This window comes from Pteropus vampyrus, unplaced genomic scaffold, assembly GCF_000151845.1.
Source record: "Pteropus vampyrus isolate Shadow unplaced genomic scaffold, Pvam_2.0 Scaffold477, whole genome shotgun sequence".
In the NCBI taxonomy this organism is placed as follows: Eukaryota; Metazoa; Chordata; class Mammalia; order Chiroptera; family Pteropodidae; genus Pteropus; species Pteropus vampyrus.
In genome coordinates this window covers 1,720,834-1,738,526 of record NW_011889258.1, presented here as the reverse complement: position 1 = coordinate 1,738,526, position 17,693 = coordinate 1,720,834, and the positions used below count along the sequence as shown (strand labels likewise).

General features: G+C 34.2%; 1 protein-coding gene across 2 annotated transcripts in view; it reads left to right on the top strand.

The window, feature by feature from the left end:
* The first annotated feature begins 219 nt into the window (after positions 1-219).
* BRWD3 (bromodomain and WD repeat domain containing 3) overlaps positions 220-17,693 on the top strand; it is a 126,536-nt gene continuing 109,062 nt past the window's right edge. The window contains exons 1-6 of one of the 2 annotated variants that reach the window (XM_011382473.2): positions 220-486; positions 612-670; positions 875-904; positions 1,319-1,378; positions 12,411-12,561; positions 13,909-14,007. In XM_011382473.2, the coding sequence (XP_011380775.1) occupies positions 456-486; positions 612-670; positions 875-904; positions 1,319-1,378; positions 12,411-12,561; positions 13,909-14,007 (430 nt within the window). In that variant the 5' untranslated portion in view covers positions 220-455. Of the gene's footprint in view, positions 487-611; positions 671-868; positions 905-1,318; positions 1,379-8,511; positions 8,562-12,410; positions 12,562-13,908; positions 14,008-17,693 lie in introns of those variants that run through there. The other variant, XM_023524575.1, reaches the window with a different exon arrangement.

Below are 17,693 nucleotides of genomic sequence, written 5' to 3'. Positions count from 1 at the left end.
GCCACCTCCCCCTCCTTCCTCTTTCCGGGAGCGGTAGCTAGGCAACCGTTGGCCCGCTGAGAGAGCGGAGACTCGGCTGCTGCCGTGGTGCCTCTGGCGGCGAACTACCAGCGCTGCAGCACCCCCCGCCCCCCCCGCCCCGCACACACACACAGTTTTTACCTTCCCCTCTCTCCACCCCCTTTGCCTCCGCCCAACCCTCCGCCACTTCGGCTCCTCCCTCTTCTTCTCTCTCTCCCTCTCCTTCCTCCTCCGCCTCCTCAGCTCTAGGGCTAGAATATCTATGGGTCGAAACGTGATGCGATGAATCCGAGAGAGACCGAAACTGGGACGAGGAGTACGGCGGAAGCGGCGGGACTACTGGGCATGGGGGCTTCACCACAATAGAGGCAGCGCCCCCACCCGCCGTCGCCAGCCCCTCCGGATCGGAGCCCCCAAATCCCCTCGAGAAAAGGATGGCGGCGGCACCTACCCAGATCGAAGCCGGTGGGTAGCTGTGTCCGGGGGCCAAAGGGATGGGGGCTTAGCACGACGGCTGTCAGTTTTTTTTGAAAAAGCTTCTATTTCTCTTCTTTGCCTCCCTCTCAACCTCTTTCCCCCCTCTTCTTCAGAGCTGTATTACCTGATCGCTAGATTCTTGCAGTCCGGACCCTGCAACAAATCCGCTCAGGTGAGAGGGAGAAGGATATCTTGGGAGTCTTGGGGAATGGTTCCGAAGGGGAAATCGAGGCAGCGGGGTGTGCGGTTCTGCTGAGGGTGAGGGAATGGCCGGCCTTGACTAGTACTACCGTCAGCGGCTGGGTTCAAAGTGGGAAGGGAGGAATGGATTGATGGCCTGAGCTGCTCCTCATATCCGTGTTTCCCTTTTGCTCAGGTGCTAGTTCAAGAGCTCGAGGAGCATCAGGTACGGAACCCCTTCGGGAAAAGGTGGGGAGGGTTAGGGTGAGTCTGAAGGAAGGGAAGGACAGTCAGAGGGTAGGGCAGGGGCCAGAAAGGAGGCTTGGATCTGGGCACTCAAAGCCGTGGTCACAGGGATGAACCCTCAAAAGGGGCGGATGTCACTGGGGTCTCAACTCGACCCCCGTCTTTATGCCTGTGGGAGGCGTTTTTTCAAGATTTCCTTCTCTTCGGTCTCCCTCCCCCCTCCCCCCTACACACATACACTACTCGTCTAGCTCTGGGGCAACAGCTATCGGGCCAAGAGAAATAAAGACGCCTAAGGGTCGAGGACCGGGACCCAGGCTGGGTCCGGTTGATGGGGAGCAGAGGCTTGGCCTTTATCGTCACCCTCCCCCCCCTTCTTTTCTCCGGCCCCCAGCTGATTCCGCGCCGCTTAGACTGGGAGGGGAAAGAGCACCGAAGAAGCTTCGAGGATCTAGTGAGTAAAGTTTTTATTTCAACTTATCCCACCCCTTTCTCGGCTTCCTCCCCACCTTGTTCCCCTAGCCAGCCCCCGACCCTTCAGCCTACGAGGCTCCAGAGCTCACTGCTGAGCTGAGCTGAAGAACGACTGCCCCTTCCCCCCTCGCGAGTCGGCGAAAGGGTACCTTGCCCTCCCCCTGGCCTCGCTTGATTCCACCCGAAAACTTTGAGGAATGTGAGTTGTTATCGGAGATGCCGTATTGTGGATTATGAATATGTTAGAAACATAGGGAAAGGCCCATTGTAGGGGGAAAAGAGAGAGAAACCAGGGGGTTATCTTGGGGCACGTACCAACGACTGACGCTGGCCAATGACAGCATTGATAACAGCCTGGAGTTCCGGATTAGTGGAAGAAAACTGGTTTCTGGTTGGTCCTGGCTTGAAATACGGGAACTGAGGCCAGAATCTGTCTTTTTTGGGGGTGGGGATGAGGGAGGGGGCTCAGGAGGGGAGTCGAAGGATCGAATTTGGGAAAAGGGACACAATTAAAAATAGGGAGCATCGAGCGAATTCCAAAATTTGCTGAGTACTGAATGAATTTGAGTACTGAATAAAAACATAATGGTTGTCTATTCTCAGATTTTAGAAAATAGCTCATCAAATCATTATTAAATCGTATTTGTGCACATACGTTTTCACAACTATGGATTATGACCTTTTTGAGAATTGATGAAACACGATTTGGGGTTTACAAGGAGACAAGAATGGTCATATTTTAAAATAGAATATACTTTAGTAAAGGACCAAAGGCGTTAGATTGACTGTGTTGTTTCTCCTACAAATATAATTTACAGTGTAAATGTATCTTCTGTTTAGCGTTGACACGCACAAAAAGATGATCCTTTTTATTTTGGTGAGGATGTTTGCTTGTGTTAGCCACTGGCACAGTGAATTGGAAGGAAGTGAAAAAAGAAAGGGGTGATGTTATTAAAATCTAAATTGAGCTATATTCTAAAAAGATCCAAATGGAGAAAAATCGGACAAAGTTAAAGAAAAAGAAACTTGGAGGATATGGTAGACTAAATATAAATAAAATGATTTAAAATTTGCTTGCAATAAGACAGTATTTAAATTGCTTTGGTGTTCATTTGATATTTCTCTTTGTATTAAATTACAATAATGAGCCCACGTTCATTATTACCAAATCTATTTTATTTTTTTGCAAATCACAGAAAATGGTATAATGATTGTGATAAGTATAAACTCCACCATCTGTACTATTAATGGTAAAGAATTCTCAGGTGGATAAATTATTCCTGAAAAACTGTGTGTATTATCAGTTTGATTAGTAGTTAGGCTTTTTGTTTAACTTAAGTTCAGCCAAAAAAAGGGCAAAAACAGCAGTGCCTACCAATATATGTTTTAACACTTTATGACTAATGTGGTTTTGAAGATAGAGTTTTATACTGAGGTGTATTGAAAATGTTTTCGTTTACCTTAGTCTGTAATGGACCATTTTAAGCAAGTAGCAAAAGAAGACTTAAAAGGAAAAAGCTTTTTAAACATTAACTCAACAGTGATGAAATGTAAATGAACACCAAAATAATTAAATATACAGTTTCCAACCACACACATACAAAAACAAAACAAAACCCAGCTTCCTAGACTTCCTTATATTGTAAAGGCATATTTTTAAGTAATTGTAAGGTATATCCACTTCATGCTTTATATTTTCTTAACATTTATACATATGCTTATCTGTATTTGACTAGTCATTGTTATGTTAATGGTAAGAAAAGATTCAGTTGCTATGTTTAGAACCTAACTTCCATTTGAGTTACTCCCAGTTTTTCTCTAATTAATCTATGCATAGTTAAGTAGTCATTCTGCTTTTTCCTTTCTTATTTTTTTGAGTTATTTTTCTGGGCTATATTCCTAAAGTGTAGTTATCAGGTCAAAGTGTCTCATTATTTTATAGGCTCTTGTCATATACTGTAAATTTGCTTTCCAGAAGATTGTACTAATTTATAGTGTTACCATCTAGGTATTTAAGGTGAGTTTTTAAAAAATATTTTTTATATCTTTTGGTAGCTTTAATTGGTGAAAATAGTCCCTTAGTTGATTTACTAAGCTATATTCCCCATTGTTAAACTTTAACCAGTTATTTTTTTAATTGTTGTTAATCCATCTGTAGATCCATACATATACTTGATTTTCACCTTTATCTTTTTAAAAAAAAAATCGTATTGGGGTGACATTTGTTAATCAAATTATATAGGTTTCGAGTGTACAATTCTATCATGCATCATCTTTTGCCTTTATCTTTTTAATTTGTTTTTATATATTTTTATTTTATATACACAGAATTTCTTCTATTGTTTGACATTATCTATAGATAGTCTGTCTTGTTTTTAATTTAATTTTTATGTAGTACACTTAGGTTTTTATTTTCTAGACTTAGGGATATTATCTACCTATAGATTTCTTTGTAAGAGAAGAGGGAACAGGGCTGAGTGAGAATATGAACAGAAGGAAAAGAAGTGTAGTAGCTGAGAACGTAGCGGGCAGCTTTAGATTGATTCTAGATTCAGCAGTTGTGTTGTTGATTAAAATTATTATACATCTGACCTCTGATTTTGAGTGGCTTCATTGTGGAAGAGATGTATTTTTTTCCTTGTATGCATTTTTTAAAGTGCTATTAGAACAATGGATTTATACAGTGTGATCTTTGATTTAGCCACATGTTTTGGATTGAAATTTAGGGCAAGGTATTAATAAATAGTATAATCTTATATGTATGTATAGTATCAATAAGTAGTATAGTCTGATATGTTAAATATAACAACACTTCAAACAAGATGTACTAGGGTATAAAAAGGAAATACTACAAATTCATAATGAAGAAGTAAAGGACTATAAACAAAGATATCGAAATACTGAATTGGAGTTGCACAGCCATGTATACTACTATTTTAGAAAAAAATTTTTGCCTTAAATCTCCATATGTATGTATGGTTTCACCTGAATTATCTGTACAGCTTAACTCGATTTATCCAGAAGAATATTAAGATAAGTTGATAACTACTGTTCCTATTACATATTCTAGATATTCTCCCCTTAAATCTTATTTAATGTTTTATTTAAAAATTGGAATGTAAGGCAAGGTGCTTTTTTTGTTAAAGCTACTCGCAGGCAAATACTGACATAGAGAGATCTGAAGTGCCTTTAAAATAACGTCTGTACATGAAATGTCAGTTTATGTTGAACTGTAAAGTTTTTTAATGTGGCATTCAAAATAAAACATTCTAAATTAATGTTCAGAATTTTAAGTAATGATATTGGGAGAATTCGAAGTCATGAGGATTGTTTCTGAAGTTTGTTCTGGGACTTTTTCTTTATATCTGCTTGACTTATGTATAACATAATAGATTTTCTTCTTACAATTTATCTTAAGGTAGATCATTTAAATAATTACATATGTCCTTTCATTTGTGGGACCTTGTTGAATTATTGGCTATTTATTGCTTCCTCTTTGGAGCTTTATCAGGGATAACAAACTTAGGAATGGGGGGGTGCGATTGTGTTTAAATGAACAGTTTTTGTAAATATAAACATTTTATGGTGAAGTGGTGACTAGGAAACTTTTTACAAAGGCTCCTTTTAAGATTTTTGAATCATTTTAAGGGGACTTCTATTCTAATACTGAACCAGAGGCATAATTATCTTTAGCTGTGATATATATTTTTACATTTATTCAGCATTTTTCATCCATAGAATTGAAAGTACTAATTAATGCTTATGGTTGGAGTGACAAAAGATTGTTTTCATTTTATCTTATGTATAAGAGACTTGAAGCAATTTTATGCTCTTAAAAAACTTCTATCAAAATTGTATGTTTACTATTATCTTTAAAGAGAACACATACATCTCTGATATGTGTTGTTATTACAGCTTCCATCTGCATATAACATATTCAAATTTAAAAGTGTTTTCACATTATCTCATTTGATTCTCACCAACTACTTTAAGTTAAAGCACTGCATTTGAATTCCAGACATACCTGTATTTTTTTCTTACCTTACCCAGCTCTTGTTACTAGAAATAGCTTAAATTGTTAGAACCGTAGAATAATCTTTGAGTGCTGGTAGCATAGTTATTGCATCTCTCAGAGTGGAAGCAATTTAAGCATGTATGATTTATTAACTGCTGTGTGGACACACAGCCATAGTTAGGAAGAACAGAATGCATCTTGGGAAACCAGAAAGTATGTGCTGCTCAACCCCTATGTGGATAAAATGCTAACTGATAGGTATTCTGGCGGAGAGCAATTAGTGTTTGGAAACTAGTATTATTCACTACTGATTTGCTTGAGCCACATGTTCATTCTTGCTTTTTGTAATATTTTGGCTTTAACTATTTGTATTCTTCTTTGGTCCCTTTTTTCCCCACACTCGGGCTCTAGGAACATACTTTGGATGATTAAAATCCTTTTGGAGATTTATCATTAGTCCTAGGAAAACTGGGATCAGTACAAATGAGGTGGTATTAAGAAAGTGAAGAGAGCTGCTGTTAGGGAGTAAGTATTTGAATTGTGTAAAGTTCCCTTATAAAATTTTGTCCCGAAAGCACATTTGTCAAATTTGAAATTAGTTTAGTTTGTGTGTTTTTGTTCCTGTTTTACCGATGTTGATTATTGATTAATTAATAAATAATTTTTGGTAAGGAGCAAAATAGTAATTTAAAGGCAATTTAATGTTTGTGTCACATTTTAGAGATGCCCTTTTTTGACATTTCTCACATAACATTTTGTGGGTAGTTTGAAAAGACTGTAAGATTTATTCTGGAAGATAGTCTTTACTTGCTGAGTGACCCTGTGCAAGTTACTTAACCTCTCAGGGATTTAGTTTCCTTATTTATAAAATAAAAACCTATACCTGTTTTACAAGATCGTCTTATGAACCAAATGAGTTAAATATGAAAGAATGCATTTTGTTAATTGAAAACACTGTGCAAATGCATCGATTACTAAATTTAAAGAAGACAGAGGTTTGCAAATATATTCTCCCATTTTGATAGTTGCCTCTTGGTCTTGTTGATGGTTCCTTTTGCTGTGCAGAAGCTTTTTAGTTTGAATGATCCCTTTCATTTATTTTTACTTTGACTTAGACAAAGATGTACATATATACAATGGAATACTGCTTAGCCATAAGATGAAATACTGCCATTTGCAACAGCATGGATGGACCTCGATTATCATGTTAAGTCAGACAGAAAAAGTTGAGAACCACATGATTTTACTCATATGTGGGATATAAAATTGAAAGCAACACACAAACATAACAGAGACTCATGGACAGGGACAGTGGATTAGTGATTACCAGAGGGAGGCGGGGAAGGAGGAGGTAAATAGGGGTAAAGGGGGCCAAATATTGGGTGATGGAAGAAAATTAACTTTGGGTGGTGAGCACACAATGCAATGTACATATGACATATTATTGAACTGTACACTTGAAACCTATTTGATTTTATTAACCAATGTCACCCCAATAATTTTAATAAAAAAAATAAGACGGAGGTCAAATGGCTAGCATGGAAATCTGGAGAACTATGACACCAGAGTTTATATTTTTTTAGCTAGGTAATTATTACCACTTGATATTTTCCTAATATTTGTATAAGGTAAGGTACATATAAAACAGTACCATTAAAAAAAGTGTTTCAAAAGTGAGTGTCAGAATTGAACTCCTAATGAGTGTTTTGAAGTGCATCTGTTAAACAAGACATCATCATTATATTAAAAGATACTTAGTGTTATTTGCATTTTTATGGATTACAGGAAAGTAATTCCATATGATATTGGTGTAGTATTCACTTTTTTAAAAGTGGGAAGTGTGTCTTTCCATTGTCTTATTGCAGGAATCCTCAATCCTTTTGATTAATCTTTTCTTATCCTGAAGTTATTTTCTATATATTATTGATAATTAATTCCTCATATTTTAAATTACATTGTTGAAGATGTTTTCTCATACTCTTTAGTACCTGCTATGGTGCTTTATAATTAGCTGGTCATCAGTTATTATTTGTTAAATTTTCTTAACTTTTGTTAGAAGCATTTCATGATACATACTTTTAAGGCTTATTTAATCTGCCAGCTGGTACTGAATTCTTTAATTGGACCTTTCTTTACTGAGAAACTTCTAGAATGTGGATGGGTCCTTTGTCTTTGTTTTGATATTATCTGTTCTCAAGTTTATAGTACCTGTACAGTGCTTTTTTGAGTCATTATAACCCAGAGAATATTTGAGCTTAGGTAGATTGCTCTGCAGGTCTCATTCTTGAGGATATCTCAAAACTAATAAAAATAAAAAAGGAATGCTACGAATAATGATTAACATTTTTAAAAGAAAGTGTTAAGAAGTCTTAATACTTTTGTAGCCCACCATGCTAACCAATGGTATCACTACAATTTAAGACCTACCTGTTTTCTTTGCCTTTATGCCCATCCCCCCTTCAAATTCTGTGAACATTAAAACTCAACACTTAGAAATGCAGATATTTATATTTTACCAAAAAGTATCAAGAGGAAAATATTAATTTTTAATGTTTTCTTCCAGTCTTGTTTTTTATGTTACAAGTACATGTTTTTCCTTCAAAATCAGATGATACTCTGGAGAGAGTTTTTTATTGTACAACATTGTGGAGGAACATCTTAAATACTGAGGAGATAGTATGAGCTCCATCACTATGCAGGCTGCATTTACTGGGTAGGGATGCCTTTCTCTTTTCCTGGAATGCCCTCAGTTCCCTTTGTCTGTCTTGTGCATTTTTACTTAGCCTTCAAGTGTAAAATTGGACATGAGCTAAGTCGTCCCCCCCCCCCGCCCCCCGCACCATGCTTTAGGTAGTGGGCTTCTTTGCTTCCTTAGTTCTCTGTGCTAACCTCTGGGCACTTGTAGCTTTGATTTGTTTCTATTTACTAGTTTTGTTTCCCCTACTGGGCCAGTGGATTCCCTTAGGGCAGCAGCGTAATCTTCTTTCCATTGCATCTCCCTATACTTTACATAACTGAAGAATGAGTGCATGAGTAAAGGATTTTGTTTGTTTTTACCAAATCATATGAGGTGGTTATCATTACTCCCTGTTTTACAGATAAGGAAGCTCAGGCCCAGAGAGACTGAATAACTTTGCTGGCCACATAGGTAGGAACTGGGGATGCTGGAATAATTCAAATCTTAAGTCCTTTTTACTATACCACACTTCCAGAAGGAGTAACAGCTAGTAAATTTTAGAGCCTGAATAATCCAAGCTCTCAGACTTCCAAGTTCCGTGCTAGTGCACTTATATTGATATATTTAAAGCTTTGATGTGTTTTTCAAGATCTGTTTCGTTTTCTGTCCCTAAATATATATTAAAAAAATGCAACTAATTTTTTGCATGTGCTTCTTCTGTCCCCCACCCCCCAAAATTACGATCTCAGATAAATGTTGCATTTTATTTCTTCAGCATATGGTCCCAGTTTGATTCTTCATTTTACCTTTGTAGTCATGATCTTAGTTAGAAAATAAAACATATAAACAATTTTGTTTTATTCGTTTTCTTTAGAGTCTCTTGTCTGATTCTGTTATTTCTAAAAGCCAAGATAAAAACGATACCATTACAGTCTGAAAATTAGTATTTCAAATGTAGCTTTTGGTGCAGGCCTGGCCCCCTGGTATTAGGTAGGTAACTTTTGCATTTTATTCAGTACCCAGCTGGATTCCTTTTTACTAAGTATGACGAGCACAATTATCTTAGTGAACTCTCTTGTCCTCTCACTAGTTGTAATGATTCTGAAGTGTGGTAATTCAGTTATTAGATTTGCTCTTTAGGTCAGCCAATCTTCCTATCAAGAAGGTATATAACATAGGCTTCATTTAATTTCTTTCAGTTTATCGAAATGTATAGTTTTAATTTTTACAATCTTTGTGTTAATTATTTTCATAATTTTTCAACTGCCTTAATAGGACAGTAATAGAGCAGTGAGCAGGGAGACCAGAACCCTCCTGTCCATTCATTGTAACTGTTGGGTTTCACTTTTATGGATCTGTTTTTCCTACTATAAGAAGTGGAATTAGGTTGGCTATGTATGAGGATCCTTCCAAGAGTTATAATTTAACTCTTTGGAATGGTTTTACAGAATAATACAGAAGTTTGTATTATACTCTTGAACTTTGTTTTTGGAGAATGCTTTTCTTCTCAAGGAGCTTGGTGTGTTACTTGTTAGCCATTATATTCCAGAGAAAGAAATGTGGTTAAATAACTGAAATTGGAATATTTGAGGTATAATCAAAAAGAGTGGCTTATAGTATTAAACCATGAATTTCATAGACTATTTTAATGTTTTCTTTTAATATTACTAATAACATTAATATATTATTATATCCCTACTAATTCTAATATAGAACTTTTAAAAACTTTAAAAAGTAATTACTGAGGATAGTTAAGAGTTTTTATGACTAAAAAGATCACCTTGAAAAAATTGCAGCTTTAATCAAAGCAAATGAATTAAAGTTAATGTTAACTATCACTTATAAGTCCTGAAGTTTGATTTAGAAGGAACTATTATTGAAAGAATTGTGCTAATATAGTCTGGAAGCTTGCTAATATTTAAAGGAGAAGCCAACAGATTCAGACTCAAAAGTCTTGTTATTGCCATTGTGTTGAAAGAATCTGTTTCTCTAGTACTGCTTTATAATCAAATTTTTGTTGATTTTAGAAGAATGGACTTTTTGAATGGGACCACTTAGAAACTGAGCAGTTTTCTATTTTTATAGGGAGAAACTCAAACTTGTGACATTTACATAATAGTTTATAATACAGATCTTCAAGGGGGAGCATTTGGGAATAGATGAGCTTTGTTTTAGTTGTTTAATTAATGATTATATGTTTTTAAGTTACTGCTGAGGAATTAATAAAAATTTTGTGTAACAGAAAACCAAACATCATTGTTTCTATAAAATGAAGTAGCCAGAAAGCTTAAGATGTCATTTCGATATAAATCTGACAGATTTTCTATAAAAGAGTAATTCTTCAAATTCATGTTAAAGAACTCCCACCTTCTGAATTATATATTGCTATATATATTGCAATTTCTAGAGTCAGAGTTTTGAAACAAATGAATAACTCTTGAGATGATACGGGATAAAGAAAAGGAAATTCATTTAAAAAACAAGAAAATGTCATTAAAGACATCAGCTACCATTCTACGTAAAGCCTTAATATAGCAATTACTTGATGAAAAAGTGATGGCTGATAGCAGAAGCCTAGTTTATCCAAGACAGTGTTGGAGAGACAGGCATAAGTTATTTTAGATGTTAATATGCAGTATTTTAAAACTTTCTTCTTTGAGATATATTTTTAGAGATTCTATGTTTGCACGTAGGCATATTGAAGAAATTCCCTAATGTGGAGAGAATGAATTACAAACTAGGATTTTAGGATATCAGTGTCTAGATAACAAGAAATGATTTTTAGATTGAATTATCAGCTGCTTCGACTTTAATATAACCTGTATATTTTACTAAAATGTAGTTCCATGTAGTTATTTGTTTAGAAAACAAAACTAGAGATGTGAGAAATACATGAAAGAATTTGCTTGATTTGTTGTCCCAATCAGAAGCTAAACCTTGTAGATGCAAATTTAAAATAATCAGGTTAAGTTGCATTAGTTGCTGAACATCATGACATTTGCCCAGGCCCCAGTTATTTTGGCAGATTGAATTTGTTTTTTGCAGGGACTTACAATGATAATTGGTAGGAAATGATTTTTAAAAATCACAATAGAATCAATTATTTCTAGAATTCTGAATACATGTTGGATTATAGATCTTTGACCTGTGTTTCCTAAAAGGCATCCTGATATGAGAATCTAGGATTTTTCCTTTATGAATTCATATGTTATTGCTTATAGATAGACTTTACTTTGGTTTTATTCTTTCATTGATTCAGTGAATAAATATTTATTGAGAACGCGTAATCTCTTCTCATGGTGATCATTAGGTATGATTTACAAAATTATGTTTTTGTGTGTTATTGTTATTGATCTGGTGGGTAATATATTGGTGTGTGTCCTATGTGATGGTAGACATATACATATTTATGTTTATATTTCTGTCTGTCTATCCATCCATCTGTCCATCCATCTATAACTGTAGCACTTATAAAAATTGGAGTTGTAGCCAGAAGTAGATTTCAGGACCTTATGTCAAGATGAAAATATAGATGTCCGTTTTAATCTAAGGATTTTTAATATTCTAGTTTTCTCTGTTTACTGTTTTAGTAATTAAGTATTTATGAAGTAAATCAGGGATTGAACATTAGCTTAGATAAAAAATGAAAAAGTTTTGTTTCACTGTCCCAACCCTATCTACATATATTAACCATGTTCAGAAATTTACTTGTGTGTTTTAAAAAACAATGTCGCAATGAATTTTGAGCACACAACATAGTTGTTTAGAACATGGTATTTGTAAAATCATTAATTTGATGTTCTTTTGGAAACTAGTTTGTTTTAAGAAAAACAGTTCTACTTTATTAAACAAGTATGTCCTGTTAATCCTAAGGGATTTAGATAAGAGTTTCGTGCAAGTTATACCTTTGGTTTTTATTCTTATGATTTATATAGAATCTAGATCCTCTGATTCTTGATCAGTTCATTACTACTGAATAAACAAGTACTAATAGAGTTTTCCCATCATCTTTGTGCTGCTTTGATTTTAGTCATGCTCACTTTTGCTGTTTTCTAGCGCTTATTTCATAAGATTAACAACCAAGCAAATGATTTAATCAAGGAAGTAAGAAAGCCATATTCTTTAATATTATATCATTTAAATATGCTCAATTTTTATAGCTCTTTCTTAAATTTGGTTGACATATTAAATATTTAAAATGTTATTTTGCTGATTACTTATTTTAAAATTGTACTTTGCTGCATGATGGGACAGTTTGGTAATGGAGTAGATTAATGTTCTTAAACCAAATTTGTTTCCTGTGTTTATTTATATTTTTAGGTGGCAGCCAATGCACACATTCCTCCAGACTACCTCCTTAAAATTTGTGAGCGGATTGGTCCCTTACTAGATAAGGAGATCCCTCAGAGTGTTCCTGGGGTACAGACATTATTAGGTGTTGGTCGGCAGTCTCTGTTACGAGATGCCAAAGGTAAGATTTTCACAGTTTTTAGAGGAAGAAGTGGAGAGCAGCATTATTTCTATGTTAAGTAAGAGTTCCCTTGCTTTTCTAAATAGTAATTTTCTTCTAGTGTTTCTTATTTTGCCAATATTGTTTTTATTTTCTTAGTGTACAAGTAAAATTTTACAGGCCTAAAAGGAGCCCTTTTCTGTAAAACAGTGAATATCACAGAGATAAAAAATATAAAATCTATGCAATCCTGTGGAATAGAGATCTCAAAAGATCACTGCTCTGATTACTACAGTGTAAATGCTTAGACTATTTTTATTACATTTTAATGTTCTTAATCTTTGTGAGTCTCAATATTGTCCTAATCACATAGAATATTTTAAAAACAAGTAAAAGAAAATTATGATATGTAAAATTTTTATAATTGAAAATATTTGAACAAAACTATCAACCTATCAGTGACTATTCAATAATAGTTTTTCAGTCTTTTACAGATTTTCCTCAACGTTTTACATGGAACCCCAATATGTAAAATATATAAAATAGTATTTTATGAACATAAAAATGTGAATTAAGCATTAAGGATATCACTTAGTGTGATAAATACATCAGGTCTAGCAACCAATTTATTTCTATGTTTTATTAGCATAATACTTTTAAAAAATCCTAATTCACAAAAATAGTTAACATAAATGATACCGATGTTTAAACATCTTATTTTATAACTTAAGCAATTATTCAATTCTGTTAATTTGGAAGCTTTTAAGAGAGTAGTCGAATATTTTTGTTTGAAAATTGAATTATTAGGTATATTTCATATGTGCTTGAATCTTTAGACATAAATATAAAAGGCAAAAAGCACAACTATTTGTAGTTAGTATATGCAGTGTTGTTACCCGTTAGGGCACAACTGGCAGGCACTGCATAACATAAGCATGCACTAAGAATAAGTGTTTCCGAGTTTTATCTGGCATACTTACATATAGTTGTATCCTTACTTAAATAGTTTTATATAAGTAGACATGTATAAGCCTAAGTATCAAGAAGGACCAATGTAAACTTAAAACCGTGTTAATCCATGACATATTTATATAAGATTCAAATATATGTATAATAAAAACTTTAGTTCTAGATCAGCCCAGAAATAAAATATCCTGATATTAAGATATTGGTGTTTACCAGTCATGATATATGTAGTTTATAACATGTGTAAACATATACATGTTATTGTTCACTGTGGTTTTAGTAGTTAAAAAGGTATTTCAACAAGTGAATTGAATACAGACATTTGCCTCTGAGATCCAGTTAAAAAACAAAAAGCAAAAAGCTGTTCTGCTCCTTGACTAACTTTTGAATCTTTTTATATAGACTGTAAGAGTACACTATGGAATGGGTCTGCTTTTGCCGCTTTACATAGAGGCAGACCTCCAGAACTACCTGTAAATTATGTGAAACCTCCAAATGTGGGTGAGTAATGTTCATATGAGTTATAACATATTCTTGATTTGTTTCTTCCTGAACTCATTATAAAGACAAAAAATAGGTATGAGAATTAAATTTGAAGTATAAACAAACTGCTTTCATTCTTGAGTTTTAATATGGGTCCAGATGTTTTAAAGCATTTTCACTTAAATAGAATCATGGTTTTGTAAAAGGTGAACTCGATTTCATTTCCTGCCTTCATGTCTGCCTGCCTTCCTCCTTTTTTTCCCTTTCCTTTCCTTTCCTTTCCTTTCCTTTTCCTTTTCCTTTTCCTTTTCCTTTTCCTTTCCTTTCCTTCTCCTCCTCCTCCTCCTCCTCCTCTTTTTCCTTTTCCTTTTCCTTTTCCTTTCCTTCCTTCTTAGCAGGAACATTTTCTTTTTTATATGCTACAGGTGTTTTCAATGATGTGGATGCCTATTTACATATCTATGCCCTGAGCTCAAAGACTTTTACAGGGATCTATGTAAAGATAGCTTTCAGAAGGAAACAAAAAAAGTAAATTCTGCTTATATGTGCTTGCCAAACTTATAATAATGTTATAAATTTTATATCTTTATTAAAACAAAAAAAAATCACCTTTCCCACTTCTAGTTTACTGAAATGCGCATGTCCCACTTAGATTATTCCTGGGACATCTCTGGCAACTACTATGAAGAAATACTAGTAGTGGTTCCCAAGGAGATCTAGCCATGGAACCATTTATACTAAAGTTAACTCTTACAAAGTGTGCAGAACCAAGCAGCTAGATGAGTAACTGCCACTCTGCTTCCCTATTTTCTCACTCTTTTAAAAATTATTTTATATAATGCCTAGGGAATATATCTTAAATTCAAATCAGAAAATAAGAACACTTCTTTTTTACAGGAAACTTATAGAACTTATTTACCCCAAGAAATTAAGTAAATTTAGGCTAGAAATAATTTTAAAAGGTATTTAGAAAAATTATTGATAAAGATTCATAAGAGTTATTAAGGTAAATTAGATACTTTGATGTATATTGCTAACAATACTCTTCCATAGCCAGGATATTATTGGGAAAAGTAGATTACTGAATTGGGTCTAATTGGACATGGCATTTTAAATGTTTTCCCTCATTTTCAGAGGCAGTTTGTTTACATTCCAGAATTTTCCAGTATTCATTTACTTTTCCCTTAAGTATTTATTCATAATCTGTTTACTGAATTTAATTGAGATAGCTTTTATTATTTATGCATTTTTTATGTTCAAAAGATATATTTTTAGCCATAGTATCAACATTATTTGTAATACTTTATACTTCCTTCAGTGGTCACATATGAAGTGCTGAAGAGCAGCCTCTAGTCTAGAGTATTAGGCTTTCTGTGTTTTTTTTTTTCTTCTCTTTTTAACAGTTCTTTTAACTACTCATATGTATTCAAATTTCTGCTGGTTTTACATTCTGACTTAGATCACTTTGTTACTCTTATAGCAATTGCTAAGGAATTTTAATGTCCCTGGCATTGATGCTTTCACGATCTTAAATCTGCCATGTAATCTGGGGAGGAGCTGTTACAATTGAGATAATTCAGTCAAGATATATAATACAGTTGTAATAAAGTTGTCCCCCCTTATCCACAGGGGATATGTTCTAAGACACCCAGTGGATGCCTGAAACTACAGATAGTATTGACCCTATATAGATACTGTGTTTTTTCCTATACATACCTTTTCAATTAAAGGAAGATCTTTATGGTTTCTATTTGGCATATCAGAATTGCCAGCATCACTACTCTTGTGCTTTAGGACCATTATTAAATAAAATAAAGGTTACTTGAACACGAGCACTGTGATACCTTGACAGTCGATCTGATAACCAAGGCAACTCCTAAATGACGAAAGGGCGGGGAGTGTATACAGTGTGAATACACTGGACAAAGCAATGATTCACAATCCAGGCAGGATGAAGCAGGATGGCACGAGATTTTATCACACTGCTCAGAACAGTATGCAATTTAAAACTTATGAATTGTTCATTTCTGGAATTTTCCATTCAGTATTTTCAGACTGTGGTTGACTATGAGTAACTGAAACTGTGAATAAGGGGGGACTACTGTATATACTAATCAAGATCCTTAAGTGTAGGATATTTAGAATGCAGAACCTGATAAAAACTCAGAAGAGTTGACTAGAAAAGTAAGCTAGAAGAATATGAAATCTTTTTAAATTTTGATTTGAGACAGTTTTCTCATTGTGGGGTACAGTTCCCCAGTTACTTTAAAATCAATTAGTTTCATAGTTTTCCAGTGTAAACAAATATTAATCATGAAAGTAAATCTTGAAAGTTTTATCAAAGTCTCTTAGAACTTGAAAGAACTTTAATAATACTACTTCTGGATAAAAGAGTTCCTTGGTCAAGTAAATGTAGGAAACACTGAGTTTAAAATATATGGGAAAAAAATGAATGTATGTAATTCTGCTAAGAGCTTTTCATATGCTTAAATGCATGTGAATCGCCTTATGGGATACATTTCCTAACCCGATAGCAGAAACCCTTTTCTCAGAATACCTGTAACATTCAGAAAGTTTTCTGGGAACAGATTTGAGAAACTAGGTTGTAAACCCCTATTTATGGCAGAAAAACTAAAAGCCCAGAGAAGTATGTGATTGGTATAAGTTACACTTGCCTTCTAAACAGTTTATTTCTAAACCATTTCACGGTCAGATGACACCATACTTCCTTGGAATAACAGATCAACTCTTATAGAGCTCCAAAGATTGAGTTTTAGCCACATTACTTTTACTTACCAAGTCAAGCATATTATGGTATAATTCACATAAAATAAATTCTCCCTTTGAAAATATGTAGTTTAGTGAGTTTTGACATGTATACACTTGTATAACCACCAATATAATAAAAAGATAGAACATTCGTATCACTCCCTAAATTTCCTTGATGCATTGCAATCGATTCTCTACCCATTCTTCAGCCTCCAGAAATCACTAATTGCTCTGTCACTGTACTTTTGCCTTCTTTAGAATGTCATCTAAATGAAATCATTCAGTATGTAGGCTTTTGTGTCTGTCTGATTATACTTAGACTTAATGATTTTTTGATTCACGCATGGCACCTCCTGTATCATATTTTAAAGGAATTTTTTATATTTTATAAATATTCCTTTTTATCACCAAGTAGTATTCCATTAAATGGCTATATCACAATCTGCTTGTCCATTTATCAATTGATAGACATTTGGGTTGTTCCAGATATTGGCTTTTATAAATAAAGCTGCTATAAACATTCTCATTTAGGTCTTTGCATGAACATCTGTTTTCATTTCTCTTGAGTAAATACATAGTGGGATTGTTGGATCATATGGTAAATGCAAATTTAACTTTTTAAGAAACTGCAAAATTGTTTCAAAAATGGCTATCTCATTTTGTATTCCCACTTGCAATGTGTAATTTTAGAATGAACTTCTCAGTTTCTATAAAAAAAGAGACTGGGATTTTGCTTGAGATTACATTGAATCTGCAGATCAATCTGGGGATAATTAGCTTCTTAACAACAATGAGCCTTCCAAATTAGAAACATCATATAATTATTTCAGTTTCGTTTTTTGTTGATTGTAAATAGAAACGGGTTTTTTGTTGTTGTTTTGTTTTTGTATATTGACCTTGCTAAATTCACTAACAAGATCTAGAAGTGTATTTTT